Source organism: Salvia hispanica, chromosome 5, assembly GCF_029641045.1.
Source record: "Salvia hispanica isolate PSC_SH4W2 chromosome 5, Shi_PSC_v1, whole genome shotgun sequence".
NCBI lineage: Eukaryota > Viridiplantae > Streptophyta > Magnoliopsida > Lamiales > Lamiaceae > Salvia > Salvia hispanica.
The window spans coordinates 23,067,998-23,085,916 of NC_142696.1; the positions used below are offsets into that span (position 1 = coordinate 23,067,998).

Below are 17,919 nucleotides of genomic sequence, written 5' to 3' on the forward strand. Positions count from 1 at the left end.
TAATCTCAACGCACCAGACAATAGGGACAATTACATTAATTGCCTTTTTATTTAATTCCACACTTAATAATGCGCTCCTATTAGAAATGTATTTTTTTCTGTCCTTTTTTCTTTCAGCTTTTTGGAATTTATATTCAGTTTAGCTCCTTTAATTACCGGATTTCCAATAAACTACAAATATTTTCGGTGAAGGAAAATTGAATATTCAAAAAAAGGGTTAAGGAGTAGTTGAGAAAATAGCGGGAGATATCGCGAGATATTAGGACACAGGCTTTAGACTGATGCTAGCGAACTGTACGGGATCTGAGCGGACCGGTCATTTTAGTGAGATGACAGATTTAACCCTGGGGCCTTCAAAATTCTGTTTGTCCATTGCTTGCTTTTCACCATGGTTAAAACTGACTACACTACACACACAGTTTCCACTTTTGGCTCAATCAATCCTCTCCTATTTTCAAAGGTTAAATTATACCCCCAATAACTTTACTTTTCAGTTGTGATGTCATAATAAAATTTAAATATCGAATTATACCGTCTAATTTCTTTCCAAGTTACTTCAATTCATTCATATACTTCAAATCATGCTCAGTCTGTTCCAAGTTACCATTAAAATATTGATGTATAAAAATTAAATTGAGAGGAAATAAAGTGGAAGAAAAAAAAAAGAGTTAATAATTTTTTTGAAAAAAAAAAATGAAATGACTTCAAATCAACTAATTTGAGACCATCTAAAACAAAATACGACTCGGCTAACTTAAGACATAACGATTATTATAATTAAAATAATTCCATTATTTATTATTCAATTTTATATTTTCTTAAGTTTTACTCTCTTGGTTTTCCATTAGAAGTCTCATTTTTTACCATCACGAATTTTAATAAATTGTTTAACTTTATAATTGAAGTGGTAGAATCCTACTTTTATATATTGATTTTATAAAAAATATTTAAGTGGAGTAAGTTAATGGATTGTGAAATCCACTTATAAAAATAATAAGAGTAAAATGAGCCTTCTAATGAAGACTGAACCAAATTGGCAAAGTGGAACTTCTAATAGGGATTGAAGAAAGTACTACTTATAAAATAAAAATAAATAACTAAAAGTACATTAAATAAATATAAAATATAGTAGTGAGTATAATTTAACTTCCTTAAACTAAAACTATAAAAATAAAAATAAACTTCATTGGTAAACTACATTGGTGTGGGATAAAAACTCTTTGATTAGATCATGATGGAGGTCTATTCGCGACTAGAAGCATGTCAATCCAGAACTTCACAAAAGTTAGGCGCTGCTGCAACTCGAGATGGAGTATTATATAGTGTAGTACTCCGTATTATAATATACTCTTTGTTCCCACAGAAGGTGACTTGCTTTCCTTTTTAGTTTGTCCCATCCAAAATGATCCATTACTAAAAATAGAAACTCATTTATCTCTATTTTATTATCTCTCTCTTACTTTATTCCTTGAGACAGAGGGAGAACGCATATATGACATCGACTATGTCTGGTCAATCCCAAATATATGATGTAACATTCACCATCATCTGACGTATATGATGTGCATCAAAAGCCCATTCAACATCATTCTTTGTCGCCTCAAAGTCTTTGAGCAAAATGCTCTCTTTCAATTAGTCAGACTTATGATTGATTTCACGAACACCAACCATCCTGAATAAATCTCATCAAGCAAGTAGTCTCTCATAATGAATCGTCAACAAATAGCCGGTGTTTTATCATCACATACCTCATTAAATAGAAGTGACCAGTTTAAGACACGTACTATCATTGTTCAACCAAGCGACGCCATGGTAGGCATGCAGAATCCATAAAGTTAGTCAGCAACGTCTTCAAGAAAAAATGTTGGATGCATGTCCTTATTATGCTGGTGTAGGAACCACTTCTATGCTACGAGGCATGAAGGTATTTGTCAAATAGGTCTGGTGAACCGTCGTATACAGGCTGACCAATCGTGGCGTGCACTTTCATATCTTCGAGAGTTGACCGTGTCCAAGTCCGTCGGAGAACAATGCGCATGAATAATGATCTGTCTATGTGGAAGTGACGCCTAAACACACATGGACCCTATCAAGGCTCGTCATCAACATAGTCTTGAACGAGGCGTGCAAGAACTCTTTCACGTTCATGTTGCATGTAAGACTTATATGAACTGGCACATACCTCCGTCCCACCCGTAGTGGTGCATTTGCTTTTCTGCACGAGATTTTATATAGTGTTATGTGGGTTAAAGAAAAGAATAAATTACTAAGAGATATGAAAAAATAAAGAGTGATGTTTCTATATTAAGAAATGTGTACAAAATGACTTATTTAGCGTGGGATGGAGGAAGTAAGATTAATTTAGTCACATTTTTTTTGATTTGATCGGAATCCTAAAATATACTCCCTCCGTCCTACTTTAAGTGGATCATTTCTATTATGACACGAGATTTTATGTAATGTTGTTTTATGAGTTAAGTAGAGAGAATGAAGTAAGGGAAAAAGAAAAAATGGAAAAGTAATGTTTCTATTTGTAGAAATATGTCATTTAGAGTGAGACATTCTAAAAAAAAATGGTTCACTTAGAATAGGACGAAGAGAGAAAGAAATTGGCTACACGTAAAGATTATGATTTATTTGATTATCTCTTGTTGAACTGAACATGTGGGGGAGCTTAAATATCCAGATACACTTTTTTAACCTTATGAAGATGAGAAATGATGATTAAACAGTATGTGACAAACACATTATACCTATATAACTATAAGACATGATGTGGACTATCCGTGCTTAACACCTTCCAACTAATTAGCTATAAGTTTAAACATAAGACACACAGTGGTCGAACATTTATATGGTCATTGCGGGCGTGAAGGCGCAATGTTGGTTTGTAGATACACGCAAATCGACAACAATAATAATGCTACTGATTTATCTTTATTGTTATCAATATTCTATCAAAATGATGTACATCATTTTGGTGAAATGCCAAATCGAAACGATTGATAAGTACATCTATTTAATTGTGTAAATGTCTTATCTACTGGAATTTTCGTAGCAATTAAGTTTTTGATTGTAGACACTTTAAATTAAACATACATCTCTAATATTCACGCTTAAAGTTTGTCTTTGTCATGTGTTAAGGATATTCACATTAATTATTTACTAGAGTGATCTACACTAATAGTCTCTGATCTTGTCGAAAAATGCACCAATGGTTCTTCAAAAATTTTTATATAATTTTTTGTATGATAAGACTAAAGTTACCCTAGACTGTAAATATTTAAAGTTCTGGGGCATTTTGGACATTTCTATTCTCCTTTTAATTTTTTTCATTTTTTCTTTTATAAACTCAATTATACTTTCATTTATATAATATTTGATGCTTTATGATTTCAAAAATTTAAATAAGAAACCAAATATTTTAATTATGCTTTATTTATTTTTAAAATTAAATATTATTTATTATACAACTTAATCTGTATGTTTGCTAAGAAAAAATTATATTTAATACTAATATTTTTTAATATAAATATTAAAGTGAACTATAGAAAATTCTTTGTGGGATTTATTTTTACTTAAAAATTTTACTTAAATTTTTAAAATTTGAGAAGAAAAAATATTATAGTGAATTATAGTAATTTTTTATTTAAAAAATGTTGCTTAAATATTTAAATGTTACTATACTTAAGTAAAAAAATAAATATTTCAATTATTAATTAAAATATAGTATAGTGAATAATATTTTTTTAAATATAATAATTAAAATTTAAGTGAATTGTATCTAACGTAAATTAAAGCGAACTCTTGCAAGTAACATTTTTTTACTAAAATTATTAAAGTGAACTATAGTATTTTTTTCATTATAAAGCTTAATCTATATGTTATTCAAGTAATTATTTAAAAAATTTAAGTGAATTAATTTAAAAGAAAATATTTTTTCTTGTAAAAGGTGTTTTTATGTATGTCCAAAATAATTGAATGATTGAAGAGGTCCAAAACTGTAATTTCCAGATACCGAAAATGCCCTCCATGGCATTTAGGACTTTTTCAAATGCAGAAGGATATAAAAGACCAACAGGTACTAAAAATGTAATTTTAGGGACCAAATATGCTATAAAAATTTTTTAGGGGCCATTGATACATTTTTCAACAAGATCAGGGACTATTAGTTTAGTTCACTCTATTTACTATTACGACTATTGAGCATAGTTTTTAAAACACCGCACCATTTACATACTTTTACTATTTTCCTTCCTTATTATTTTAATCATAATTTCTAATTATATGAATAAATAATTAAAACAAACTAAAATTTCATAACTTACATAATTAAAATAAAAAATTACATGATTAAAAAATTCATTAAAAAGAGTTAAAAAAAATATACCTGTGGGAGTTTCAATTTGGCCTTTAGCATAACCACAAACCAACGTCCTTCTTTTTCATCGTCAAACAAGTCTCTGCACATGGCAGTGTAGTAGATCTCCATTAATCATTTTAATTGGCTTCCCAAATTCGCTTTGTCATTCTAATTGGCTTCTTGAAAATATCTAACATAGATTCACAATTTCACACAGATTGTTAGTAAATAACCAAACATATTAAAATACTAATGATCGAGACATATAAATAAACGATTTTCGATATCCCTAAAATAATTTATAAAATTTTGTAACTTTTAAGTAATAAAATAATCCATCCGTTTAGCAATAGGACTTAGTATATCTTTTTTGGTACGAAGTTTTAAAGAAATATAAGTTGAAAAAAGTTAATAAAGTATAAATTTTATTTGTATAACTATAATGAAATATAAATGAAATTAAGGTAATGGAATGAATACGTTACCAAATTAATATTACTATTTATATCAGTAAGAGAAGGCAGAATCCAATATGTCGCCGTCGAAGTCCGTTACATGTATCAATGATAGTCCTATTCATTATGTGGACTAATTTATGTGTGTTTTTTTTAATGTGATTAAAGGTTGAATTGATTTACCAGTTTATTTGTTTAATTAGCATAAATTGATTGTAGCAAGGAAAAAGACAGACATTGAAAGAGGTAGTTGAAACTTGAAAGGCAGAAAATACAGAGACATTGATCCCACTCAAGCCCAATCTCAAGATGGCCAATAAGCCATAAATGCCACTTAATGCTTTAATTATACAATGCAAAATATCTTTTAATATGTTACAAAACACGAAGATTTATAGCAATCTTTTTTTTGGAGGGTTTGTAATATCTTGAAGCTATATTTGTTGTAACTAGCATAAAATAATAAACCCTGATTAGAAAAAAAAAACAATTAGGAATAGTAGTTATTCTAAAATGAAAAGTGGAGTAGTATAGGAATAAAGAGAGAGAAGAGAGCATTGCAATGGCCCCCCAAAACCAGCTCTAGGGCTTGTCTTTATTTATTTCAAAAGTGGTCCCTTCCAACATACCTTTTTTGCTATGGGAATTCTTGTACCTCTAAATTCTTCAACTATGTCAAAAGAAAGTCTCCAATAATGCTAATTTCATTCCAAGAATGTATGAATTTGCATGTTGTAAAGTTGAGGAATGTCCATTTCACTAGCCATATTTGTTCACACACTAAATTTGGATCTGTCGGAGCCATTTGGCTTATTGCTTAACCTTTTACTAATTACAACATTTTCTTGTGTAATTAAATTACTTGTTTCTCAGACTCTAAAATAAATAAACAATGTTGAACAAGTACACACTTTTTTAGTTTGACCACAGAAAGTCAAGAAAAAGGAATGGGGAATTTGTGGGTAAAAGGTGATTTTAAGTGTTACCAATTTGACAGTTCCAATGGCACTGGTGCATAAATTTAATTTTAAATACAAGGATTAGGAGTATTAATTAGTTGAAGAATTAGAAGTGGGGTTTAATAAGGGCAAAAGTGGATTAAAAAGCAAGAAGCTCAAAGTGTGCCACGAGACATACAAAATGGATTGTCCATCCGACATTTATGCGACATCCAACGTTTCTCAACTACTGTAAGAATGAATGAGATCATATAAATATAATTAACGATAAATTATGAAATTAAACACATTAATTAGCTGGGCTCCTTTTCCAGCTATGTGTATGGACCATTTTTGGGCTACACGACAATAAACGCTACCATTTGCTTTTGCAAATTATGCACCCATTCATCATCAATTTATGGCATGGCATGGCTGCACACTGCAGAGTAATAGTAGAATCTGATTTTTTTATTTTATTTATATATGCGAAAATAATAGTACTAGTAGTATAATAATTTTGCATATTTTTGTTTTAAAAATTCATAAAAGGATTCGATGATGAATTTAGCTTTTGATTTAGAAAAATAGGCATGCGAATCAGAAAATTGGTGTAACATGATTCTCTATTTGGAAAAAATCATGCGGCCACCGAATTTCTTCATTATTAGCAAAAAAATTAGGGCGTGACTATCATGAAAAAAACGAATATCATTATATGCAAAGTCGTGTTTAAAGCCAAAACAAGCTTAAAATTGGCACTGTTGTGTACCACTAAAATTCCTATATTTAGGGACAATAATCTATGAAAGTACTATATTGTCCTTTCGAAATTACCCTTGCAAAATTGAAATGAACATACATCGAATAAAATTTTAATATACCGCGGAAATTCGTTGTTGATCCACAATATATATTCGCTTTGAATTGGTAAAATACCCCTTTAGGGTTTAACTAAAATTGAACAATAGCCAACGCTGGATTTAGGAGACGGATGAACCAAGTTAACATGAATGCGTAGGGGATAAATCAGTATATCGATTTATAAAGAGGAGTATTATTGGACACAAAATTTTATTCTCATTCATAAATATTACTCCCTCCATTCCACATCAGCGATAACGTTTCTTTTCGACACGGGATTTAAGAAAATTGTATAAAGTGAGTTAAGTAAATGATGAATAAAGTAAGAAATAGAAAAGTTAGAGAGAAATATAATAAAGTACTCCATTAATTCTTTGTTAATTGAGAAACTTCTTTTCGGCACATAGATTCAAAATAGTGTGTTAAGTGGACCATGAATAAAGTAAGAAAGATGAAGAGAGAATAAAATAAGAGAGAATGTTATTTTTTTGCCAAAAATAGATATGACCCAATTATCTTGGAACTTCTAAAGATAAGAAAAATGACTCAATTAATATGGAATTGAGGGAATAAGAGAGAAGAAATATGTTGACTTAGAAAATGAAATGACTCGAATATTATGGAACATACCAAAATGATAAAATGATTTCATGGAGTGAGTATAAAATTAGCATATTGATACTGAATTTGTATAAATCATTACTTAATTTATCCATACTCAGAGCACACAAGTAGTATTTGCGTATCTAGACTCTAGTATATTAACAGTAGTCAGGATCATCAGGACCGATCAGTGAAACATACTAGGTTAGTTACATATAGCGAACCACTAAAGAATTAAGTTGTTGTAGGGATTGGCAATTGATAAATAAGTCAATTAAGCCTAATTAATTAGGATTAGGCATGTTGGCACACAGCTTTTCATAACACTTGCGTTGTTTTTGCATAATTTTTACATGTGTATACTAATTAATCAGGTTTTGTTAATTCTTGACTGAAAATATTCCATGTGACTGCACGTGAGCCTATTAATTCTTGAATAAACTCATGTATAGTATACGTCTCAATTTAAATCACCCCAATTTCATAATCTAATCTGGCTTCACTGGTTTCAGGAGGAATACAGTATCTAAATTAACAACACTATCTAAATTATTTAGTATCCGTAATTAGCAACTTGTTTCTCACATGTCTTCTGATAACTTTACTATATAAAGGATAGGGGCAGGGCCCGTATTTTATCAATTTAGAGAAATGATCATTTTTTATACTTCCAATTTCTCTGTACCGCGATTTTTTAAATCCATTTTATTTTGTTTAGTTTTTCAATTAATATTTTTTATGAGATTTTTTTTCCAGAAATATTTTTAATGGCTCAAATATATTACTACGTGGTGTTTTTAGCCAATCAAAATTGCATTTACAATTATGATTAGCTGGATACACTATATAGCAGTACATACGGATCACTGAATTTTTACTCGTGGTGGTAGGTTGAGTGTGGTATTGGTATTATTCAAAGAATGAAATCCATATTTGAGGTTGAGGACCCCCATTGTACACATAAAATTTAATTGCAGACGAGGTAAATGTGTAGCAAGGGTACAATTTTTTTATCCACTAGTTGTGCCTACATAAGCTAATAAAATTCAATCTTGAGAGAAATTAATAATAGTAGAACAAAGGGGACCAATCGCATTAAATGATGAAATTGTGGAGACATAGCCAGCCCTGTTCCTGCCACTGCCACTCTGAATGCTGTCTTCTCTTTTAAATCTTTTGGAATGTTATTTTTTTTAGTATTATTGCTGCTAGTTTAAATCTTTGCACCATAAATTCTAGTTTAGGGAAACGAAAATTAATTTTCGTTATCTAGGAAAATAATTTTTTAATTTTATGTTTGTAATCGCTGATTCTAACCATAAATATAGCACTGATAGTTGATGTATTTGTGTTATTTTTATTGGGCCGCCTTGTTTATTGGGCCTCCCTAAGGCAAGCTTCTAAACAGTCTGCGCTAATTAATTTCGTTTATCCATGATAAATAAATTAATATTTTCAAAAAATAAAAGTGTGTGTTGACTTAGTGATTGTGTGATTTATGTTCAGAGTGTAAAGGTCACAGCACAGGTTTAAATCGACCACACTTATAAAGTTTCTGTTTATTTATTCATTAAGAAAAAGTTAAAAAATTATGAAAGCAATTAATTATTTGCATAATGTACTTCATCAATTCCTTTAGATAGGGGACCATTTTAATCAAGTAAAAGGTCGTAGTTTAAGGACCATGTTTACAATTTGTGCAAGGTTAGGCGCCAAACTTTTACTTATGCCAAACCCTACTACTTACTAACTTCATTTTTTCACAAGAATTATTAATGCCCGACCTAAATACCAGATAACACATACACCAACTTCATGTTTTAACTTTTTAGGTTTGATATGTGCATAATTTAGGGTTGAAATTTAATGTTCTTTGGTTACTAATTGATTAATTTTTCCTCAACTTTGATCTCATACCGGTAATTTTCCTCATTTGAAAATGCTTTTTCTTTTAGTGCATTAAATGTTTGTGTTAAAATGACAACCCTCTTAAAGTGACACCGTGACACCACTTATACAACAATATTATAAACGCTACACAACAATTTATAGATTGTTGTATAGTGTGTCGGATATTGCTGAACAAGAAAAATTGCTGGATATAGAGCAACAAATTGCTGGCCGTCTTTTTCAGATTTTTTTTTGCCACATGGCAGCTTATTATTCGTCCACATGTACAAATGATTGACTAAAATTGGTGGTATGGTATTATTTTAAAGGATGGTGACACTCTAACATGCCCCTTGATTCTAACTTATATACGCCATAATTTAAAAGCATTCTCTCTTTTTTTAAAAAAAATACATCATAGTAATTGACTATGTTCTTTTCAATATTTACTTCTTATTTGTGGGTTGAGTTTCCTTTTTCTTAATTTAGAAAATCAAATCTATTTTCGAAATTATGCCATGTTAAGATTATATAAATTTTTTTTAAAAACAACAACTTGATCTTGTGTCAATTTATTTAGAAAATCAAACTTTTGGCTTTTGCAACTAATATAGCGCATCTAATATTTTCAGATTAAAAATCACTTGGATGCTAGAATGTGAGTTTTATAATATTTCGGATTTTTAAGTTTCGATAAATTTAAGAGCACCTCTGATGGCGTCCTTCCCACTAAGACTTTCACTAGGACTTCCCACAAAAACTTCCTGCCACGGCATCACTAGGACTTCTCATTCCACTGCCACATCACTAGGACTTCCCCTGCACTAGGACTTCCCACTAGGACTTCCACTAGGACTTCCCGCAATAAAATTAAATTCACAATTATTCAATTTACGGAATTAAAATCTCGACACGGAATACGGAAAAATTCGAATACTCCATTAAAAAAAAATTACATAATACTTAAAAATTACATAATCATAAAAAGTCGAGAAATACAACCCTTGGCTCTCACTCCTCCTCGTCCTCGTCGCCCGTGCTGCTGCCGCCTCCGACGTCCCCGCCCCCAATCTCGACACCATAATCATCAATGGGTGGCATTCCTAAATCGCGCCGACATGCGTCGATCACATCCTTGCACATCCTTTTGTACACATGATCGTGCATGCTAAACCACCCATGCATGTTCTGACTCAGGTTCTTCGTTAGCTGCGCGCGGGCGAGACGGTCTAGTTTAGCTGGGGCCTCCGATTCGACCTCGAAGGACCCGCTGCGGCTGCCGCTTCCCATCGCCATCCGCTGCGCAACCTTTTGCCCCATCGGGCGACGACGACGGCGAGAGTCTGATCGTGGTAGCGGGGACACTTCCTCGGCTTCGGGGAGCTCGTGCGAACCAGTACTGCTGCTGTACTCATCGGAAGAGTTGATCTTCGTTTGCTTCCAGCCCGAGTCGACACCCACACAAAACTTTTGCGAATCCCTGACCACGAGAAAGGCCTCCCATTGGTCAAACTCTTTGAACTTCAATTCTTTGTCGGGGTACTGGGACAGGGCCCGGTTCTTCACATCATCCTCAGACATGCCGTTGGTTGCCATGCGCAGGTTGTTTTGGTAGGGGGCAGCAAAACGATTTAGCTTAGGCCTCAACCGTCCCACTGTTTCCGGCATTGCTCGGAAGTGCGAGGCTTCGCCCTAGCCGGTTTAAGTGTTAGGTAGGCCTCACTAATGCGATGCCACAATCGGTCAATATACTGGTTTGCTCCGACATAGGGATCCTCGACTACACCGACCCAGGCCTTCGCAAGCGCGGCATTTTCCTACACGGTCCAAATCGACCTCTTCTCACCCTCGTCCTCTGCCCTAGTTTGCGAGGAAGAGCTGAGGCTTTCCAGTTGCCCTTGCCCCTACCCCCCGCCCCTGACCTTGCCCTTGTCTTTGCCCCTGCCCCTTGTAGCAGGCTCCGCCTCATCGGGAGTTCACGGATCGGCTATAGCCCCAATTCCTGCCCCAACTCCTCAAAAGAGAAAGTCTCGATGCCGGTGTACTGTGTCTCCGGAACAGTACTAGGGGAATCATCGGCCAACAAATCTATATATGAGCGATAGACAGATTCTCTAGGCGTCCTCGGGCTCCTGTGCTGCATCGACCCACCCATCCCCGCCATATTTGGCGGCATACTCCCCATCTGCGCTCCCCGGGCATCATCCCACCCACCCCCGCCATATTTGGCGGAGTACCGCCCATTCCCGCTGCCCCGGGCATCATCTCACCCATCTGACTCATCCAATTGTACATATTATAGAACATTTGGGGAGTAATCACCACCATCCCTGCCATTTGGGGATTCATCCCCGCATTAAAGTTTTCCTCCGTTCCGGCGGGAAACGTGGTGTGTTTCCTCCGCTCGTGATGGGGGAGTTCTTATTGTACTCCATTTATAGTAGAAATGAAATTTGTAGATTTTAGAAAGAGAAACTTGTCAGCACAAGTGGTGTGAATGAAATAAATTTCAACGAACCGTATTTATAGAGTTTTTTTTAAAAAATAAAAAAAATAATTAAAACTCGGACGTCCGACCCACGCCACAGTGGCGGACGTTCGGTCGGACGTCGGGCGAATATCCGAGCCCATCCGACGGGCGCACGGGACGGGCGTGTCCTACCTTTTTCCTCACTACGGCGGACGTACGGTCGAACTTCCGCGACGTCCGCCGTTGGAGATGCTCTAAAGTCCATTCGTTTATTTATTTTCTCAATATCGGCCCAACATGTTTCCCTTAATTAAATTTTTAAATTGATGATAATACTCACTAATTAGAAAAATGAAGAGTGGATAATGCAATTTCAAATGGACCTAAAGTCGATCAATTATTATTTAAACTCCTCACTTTCGACAAACCTGGACATCCCAAATAAATCTCCAATTGCCAACTACAATCAATAATATTTTGAGAAAAAACCTATAACTCTGCTCTATCCAAATTCTTGATTTATACTAACATCTTATAAATCAAGAAAACATCTCAAAAAACATCAAAATTTCACAGATGATATGCACCAATAAAATCTCACTAAACTCAGTTACTTCAGTTTTGATATCACAGCAGTTTCAAGATTCCAACAGCTAACTTGTAAGTTTCAAATTAGAACCGAAACTCTTTACAAACTCAGCTAATCAATCTTAGTTAAAACTATCTCATCCTAGCTTAAAGTTACCCTACTTTACACTCGGCCTTCGTCTTCATGCACGGTCCTAACACGAAACAAGCACAAAAACAGGAGTGAGACAGCAGCATCCTTTTCAGTATATAAGCTACTACTCGAGGAAACAAGAATATGGGGGTGGGGATGTGAGAGCTACCTTGATATCTCCATTTTCGACTGCATAGCTTCGATTCTCATCCGCACAACCTTCCTGTGGGAGTTTGAATTCAGAGATGGCACGAATGTAGGACTTGCTGCTGGCCGATACTCTGGGAGTAGACGTCCAGTCCTGTATCGGAGTCCACATGCATTGCAGAGTGTCTTTGGCCCTAACGGTCCCTCTCTCCATTGTGGTGTCTTCGTTGACTTACAATGAGCACACTTCTCAACAACTGCAGGGCAAGAAGGATTCAAAGCCGCAGGATCTGAGATATACAATGAGGAAGCTTCGTTTTTGGGGGAGTTTTTCATGACATCCACAGAAACAGGCAGCTGAAGCAACCTTTTCCTACTCTTTTTACCTCTCATGGAATTTGAAGCCTTTTGCAGAGGCGCAGGATTTGAGCCATGCAACGAGGTGTCGTTTGTTTGGGGTAGGTTTTTAGAGTCACCAACAGCAACAGGCACCTTCCTACTCTTTTTACCACTCATGGAATTTGTCGGATCTACACCTCCAGGTTCAACGTATTTTAGTCTGTATCTCAAGTAGCTACTGTCATGGAGGAGTGAGACGCGACTCTGGGTACAGAAGGCTCCAGATTCTTGAACCTTGGTCGACTTATTCTGCAGAGGAATATGTGAGCTATAGGTATCATCATGCTTTGCAAGCAGCTTTCGCTTGGGCGCTCCAGCAATTTGAAGTGAGCTAGAGGTGTCAACATGCTTCGCCAGCTGCATTCGCTTTGGAGCTCCAGCAATCTGAAACGAACTAGAGGTGTCATCATCCTTGGCTAGCAGCTTTTTCTCAGGAACCTCAGCAATCTGCAGTGAGCTAGAGGTGTCAACATGCTCGGCCAGCTGCATTCGCTTGGGAGCTCCAGCAATCTGAAGTGAGCTAGAGGTATCATCATGCTTGGCCAGCTGCATTTGCTTGACGTGCTTGGTTGGCTGCTTTTGCTCCGAAGTCCCAACAATCTGCATTCACCAGAGAAGATCATTTATACCACAAAACCGATAAATCAAGGGAATAGTGCACCAGATGAATATAATAGGTGCAAATGAACTAACTACATGTTGTGATAAGCGATAACTTCAACAAAACAAAATTACAACAGCTCAGAGTAAAATAAGAGGAAAATATTAAACATCTGAGCAATACTAGAGTCTCCAAATGAAGCACATAAGGAAAAAAACCACAAACATATCATTTAACAATATAGGGATCCAACATAACAACACAAGCTATTAATGATACTAAAGAGATAAGATATCTAATCATGGCTCAATATTAGGAACACTACTATAGGATATAAACTCGAGTTTATTTTTACACATTTATGATCAAACAAATAACTACTCATGGCAACAAACACCAGTTGTTGAGATGGTAGTTCCAAAATTTTTGCTTCAAATTGTGGGGCTTTTGGAGGTTCATCAATTTTAGCTTCTGTCAGTGGGGATAAAGGGTGCTACCTTAATTTTAACTTCCATCAGCTTAGCTGCACTCCTCGTCTCTGCCACCTTCATGTGGGAGTTGGGTAGTTCCAAAATTTTTGCTTCTAACTGTGGGGCTTTTGGAGCTTCATCAAAATTAGCTTCCGTCTGCGGGGATAAAGGTGCTCCCTTAGTTTTAACTTCCATTAGCTTAGCTGCGGTCCTCATCTCTTCCACCTTCATGTGGGAGTTTGGTAGTTCCAAAATTTTCGCTTCTACCTGTGGGGCTTTTGGAGGTTCATCAATTTTAGCTTCCGTCTGTGGGGAGGATAAAGGTGCTACCTTAATTTTAACTTCCATTAGCTTAGCTGCGCTCCTCATCTCTGCCACCTTCATGTAGGAGTTTGAGTGCTGAGATGGGACAAATGTCGGACTTGCTGCTGGCCGATATTCTGGAAATAGACATCCAGATCGATATCGAACTCCACACGCATTGCAGAGAGTCTTTGGTCCCAGTGGTCCCTCCCTCCATAGTGGTGTCTTTGTGGATTGACAATGAGAACACTTCTTAACCAGTGCATCACAGGGCTTAGAAGCCACTTCATGGGGAAGATTTTGGAAGATTATTAAGTTATCAACATTTTCGTCAGATTTTCTCATCAAATCAATGGAAACAGGCTGCTGAGTTAATCTTTTCCAACTTGAAGTCCGTTTAGAAGTGGAAAGCTCATGTGCTGCTGAAAGCCATGGGTTTACACCTGAATATCTAACTCGTTTTGATCTGCTTTGTGCCGGAATAGCCTGTTCAGGTTTTATAGACAAGCACTTTTCTCTCGAGCAGGAGCCATTACTTTCAAGAACTGAAACAGGGCTTTGAGTGCAAAAGGAACGAGACTCTTGGACCTTAGTGAATTTCCTCAGCTGGGGAATACGCAAGCGACAAGTATCAACATGGTTGGCCAGCTGCTTTAGCTCTGGAGCTGCATCAATCTGCAGTTTGTTCATTCATCAACAAGAAAAAAATTAGAGCGAAAATATACACAACCAACCAGACAAACTAGGAATACAATGGTGAATATTGATTTAGTAGAGACAATGAACTCTTTTTCAACTTTGCTCTTGCTCATGTTAAATTTTTATGATGTCAGAAATCTTGACAAACTCATGATCTATTTAAATGGGCACCCGGGTGTGTGTGAGAAAGCAAACAAATGTATATGCCTATTATACAGGTCATGTGTAAGGATACAAAAAAAATATACCAAATACTAATAACTAGCTTTCTTTAGTTCCTATCTTTCATTGTGATTTAAATGTTTTATTTCTTACTTTCCTTCACGTAATTTCATTGAGAGGCCGGGCCAGACTCACAAATCTAACATAGCATGGAAGAAAAGCCTAAGATGAAAATAAAACCCCATGATGAAGCATTGTCACATCCAACAAGTTTCTATATGTCTCAAACACATACTGCACCAAGTCTTTACCAAACTTGACATGATATTTGTAACTACTGCTGAGCAGCCCACATCACACTCCTCAGTTGTATGCATCAGCTCTTTCCATTTAGTAGATTAATAGCATTATAAACAGCCATGAACTCTATATAAATAATGTAAACAATATAGTTAGACCTTTATAACTCTTGGAAGCTCATACAAATTATATACCAGCTGAGGGCGGAAAATTTTAGAATCTCACATGAGAACGTGGTTGTGGTGACGAGTTAGGAACATTGAATTCCTCATTGGACATCAATGGTGGCTCCATTAGCAGGCTAGATGGAATAGGCCCGAGAAATTCTGCTTTGCTACTATCCCATTCGGGTGCAACTTCATCCCCTTCCAAACTTTCCATAGGAAAGTCAAGAATATTGAGCAAGACATCATAGTCCTCATCCGGACCCAAACTATCCCCAACCTCAGCCATGCTCCTACTTCTGAAAATTTTACACAAATTAGTACCAATTCCAAGTCATTGGCGTAGACTACAAACCAACGAAAACCTGAACACATTCCAGCCCTATCAATCTAACAAAGCCGTAAGTCGGAACACAGTGTTAGAAATGCTTATACACTATTCTTGGCGACTCTCTAGAACTGGCTAACAGACTAACAGTAGATATGGAGTAAAACATACATGTATCATATACACGTATGTATGTGAGTGTGTGATTTGGATAGGTAATGACTAATCACAGAGCTGTAAAAGGATAATCATTAAAATATACCTAAAAGATTGGATTAAGACAATATTTACCCAAAATAGATATGCATTTGGAAGTAAATACACGGTGTTTCCAACTCGATTCAAAGACATGAGAACTTACTCACACAGAATCTTCAATCCTAACACCAGTGAAGCGAAACAGATGATTTATAATGACGAAAAGAAAACTTTATAGAAATATGAAAAAAAAAACACGTCTTTTCATTTTAGAAAAAAAATTGCCATTCCATTTCAGCATCAGTTACAACTTACAACATCATTTAATTTCTGCAACCTATGTGAAACGACTCCGTTTCAGCGGTAAAACTTACTAGCATTAGAACAAAACCGCCCATTAAAATCTCAAATAAATAATATGAAATCAAAATTATAGTAGTAGAAAGCTAGTTTTTGTTTCAAATGAACTGCGTTTTTGGATACCTCGCCTTTAGCAGGCAACTAAATAATGATACAACGAGGAGCAGAGCTCATTGTTTTTGGAAGTGGAGATAACAAAATGACAAGGAAAAGATTGTTGAAAAAATGAAATTCCTCTGCACGAAAAAGGAATTAGAAATGTTAGATTTAAGAAACAGAGGGAATTGCATGGAAATAATTGAGATTAATTTCAGTACGTACCTGTAGATAAACCCTTCCTGTCACGCCATTACTCTCCAGAGAAGAAATTTATAAACAAAGAATAGATAAGATGTGAATTTATAAACATATTTACTATTTTTCCCTTTCTTGTCTACATTTATAGTCTTGGAATTTGGGGATTATTTTTGCCAGAATAATACTACCAATTTATCCGATCCTAAGCTGATGCATGTCTACATTTCCAAATTACAAATTACGGTACTATACTTTTTATCCATAAAAAATAATTATGACACAAATTTTAATGTCAGATTATTAATATAAAAGAAGATAGAGAACAGAAGCGATATTGTCAGTAAAAATTAGACTCATTTTATTAAAGATAAAAAAAATAATAGAAACTAAATTTTGATGGACGGAATAGAAAAAAAATGACAATTTTTTATGTAGGGTGATAGTAGTAGACTAGTAGTAGTGGAGTATAATTTGGGAGGAGTATTAATATACATCGAAATCCAAAATATATTTTGGAATGTGAACGTGGGATAAGTAAGATATTTTACTTTAAAGAGAGGAGGAAGTATACTATATCGTGTTGTATAAAAAAGACATTTTACTTTAAAGAGGTGGAATTGGCATTTATTTAAAGAAATGTAAAAGAAAAAAGTTGGAAAAGATTGGATGGAACGTGAGTCCTAAGGAAAAATTAGGTTCTTCTCAGTTCTCACTGCCTAGAACGACAATGTCTATTACTAATTATTATCCAAATTGAGATTGATTTTACTCAAAAATATGCACATTGTTATTACTGATGTAAACCAAAATAAGTACTACTCCTAATATACTTTTTAAGGTATTATTTACCAGTGTGATTTAAAATTGCCAAAAATAACTTTATCGATATCAATCAACAATTTGCTACTCCCTCCGTCCCAGAGTTGACACACTTTCCTTTTTAGTTTGTCCCACAAAAGATGTCACATTTCCCTTTTTTTTAAAAATTCTCTCCCATGAATATAAAAATTATATTTTCTCTCTCCATTTAACACACAAAACAAAACCTCCTAAAATCCCGTGCCATTTTCAAAGTATGCCAACTTCTCTGGGACGGAAGGAGTACATATTAATAAATAAATATTTTATCTACCTGTAAACGTGAAATAAGGATAAGGAATCTGCATTAAACACACCCAACAAAAATA

The 17,919-nt window shown here is 35.0% G+C and overlaps 1 protein-coding gene across 4 annotated transcripts; it reads right to left on the reverse strand.

Annotated features, from left to right (window-relative positions):
- Nucleotides 1–12,165: 12,165 nt before the first annotated feature.
- Nucleotides 12,166–16,900, reverse strand: LOC125190610 (uncharacterized). 4 transcript variants are annotated; one of them, XM_048087946.2, is made up of 6 exons: nt 16,757–16,900; nt 16,559–16,671; nt 15,611–15,848; nt 13,949–14,899; nt 12,474–13,450; nt 12,166–12,365 (listed from the first exon to the last, which is right to left on the reverse strand). In XM_048087946.2, the coding sequence occupies exons 3-6, from the start codon at nt 15,836–15,838 to the stop codon at nt 12,335–12,337; spliced, it is 2,187 nt and encodes a 728-aa protein (XP_047943903.2). In that variant the 5' UTR covers nt 15,839–15,848; nt 16,559–16,671; nt 16,757–16,900; the 3' UTR covers nt 12,166–12,334. The 4 variants fall into 4 exon arrangements, with proteins under 4 accessions (XP_047943903.2, XP_047943907.1, XP_047943904.2 ...); XM_048087950.2 differs by lacking the exons at nt 16,559–16,671; nt 16,757–16,900 and adding an exon at nt 16,169–16,191 and having other exon boundaries at nt 12,474–12,708; nt 12,838–13,450; XM_048087947.2 differs by lacking the exon at nt 16,559–16,671.
- Between the last annotated feature and the right edge of the window lie 1,019 nt (nt 16,901–17,919).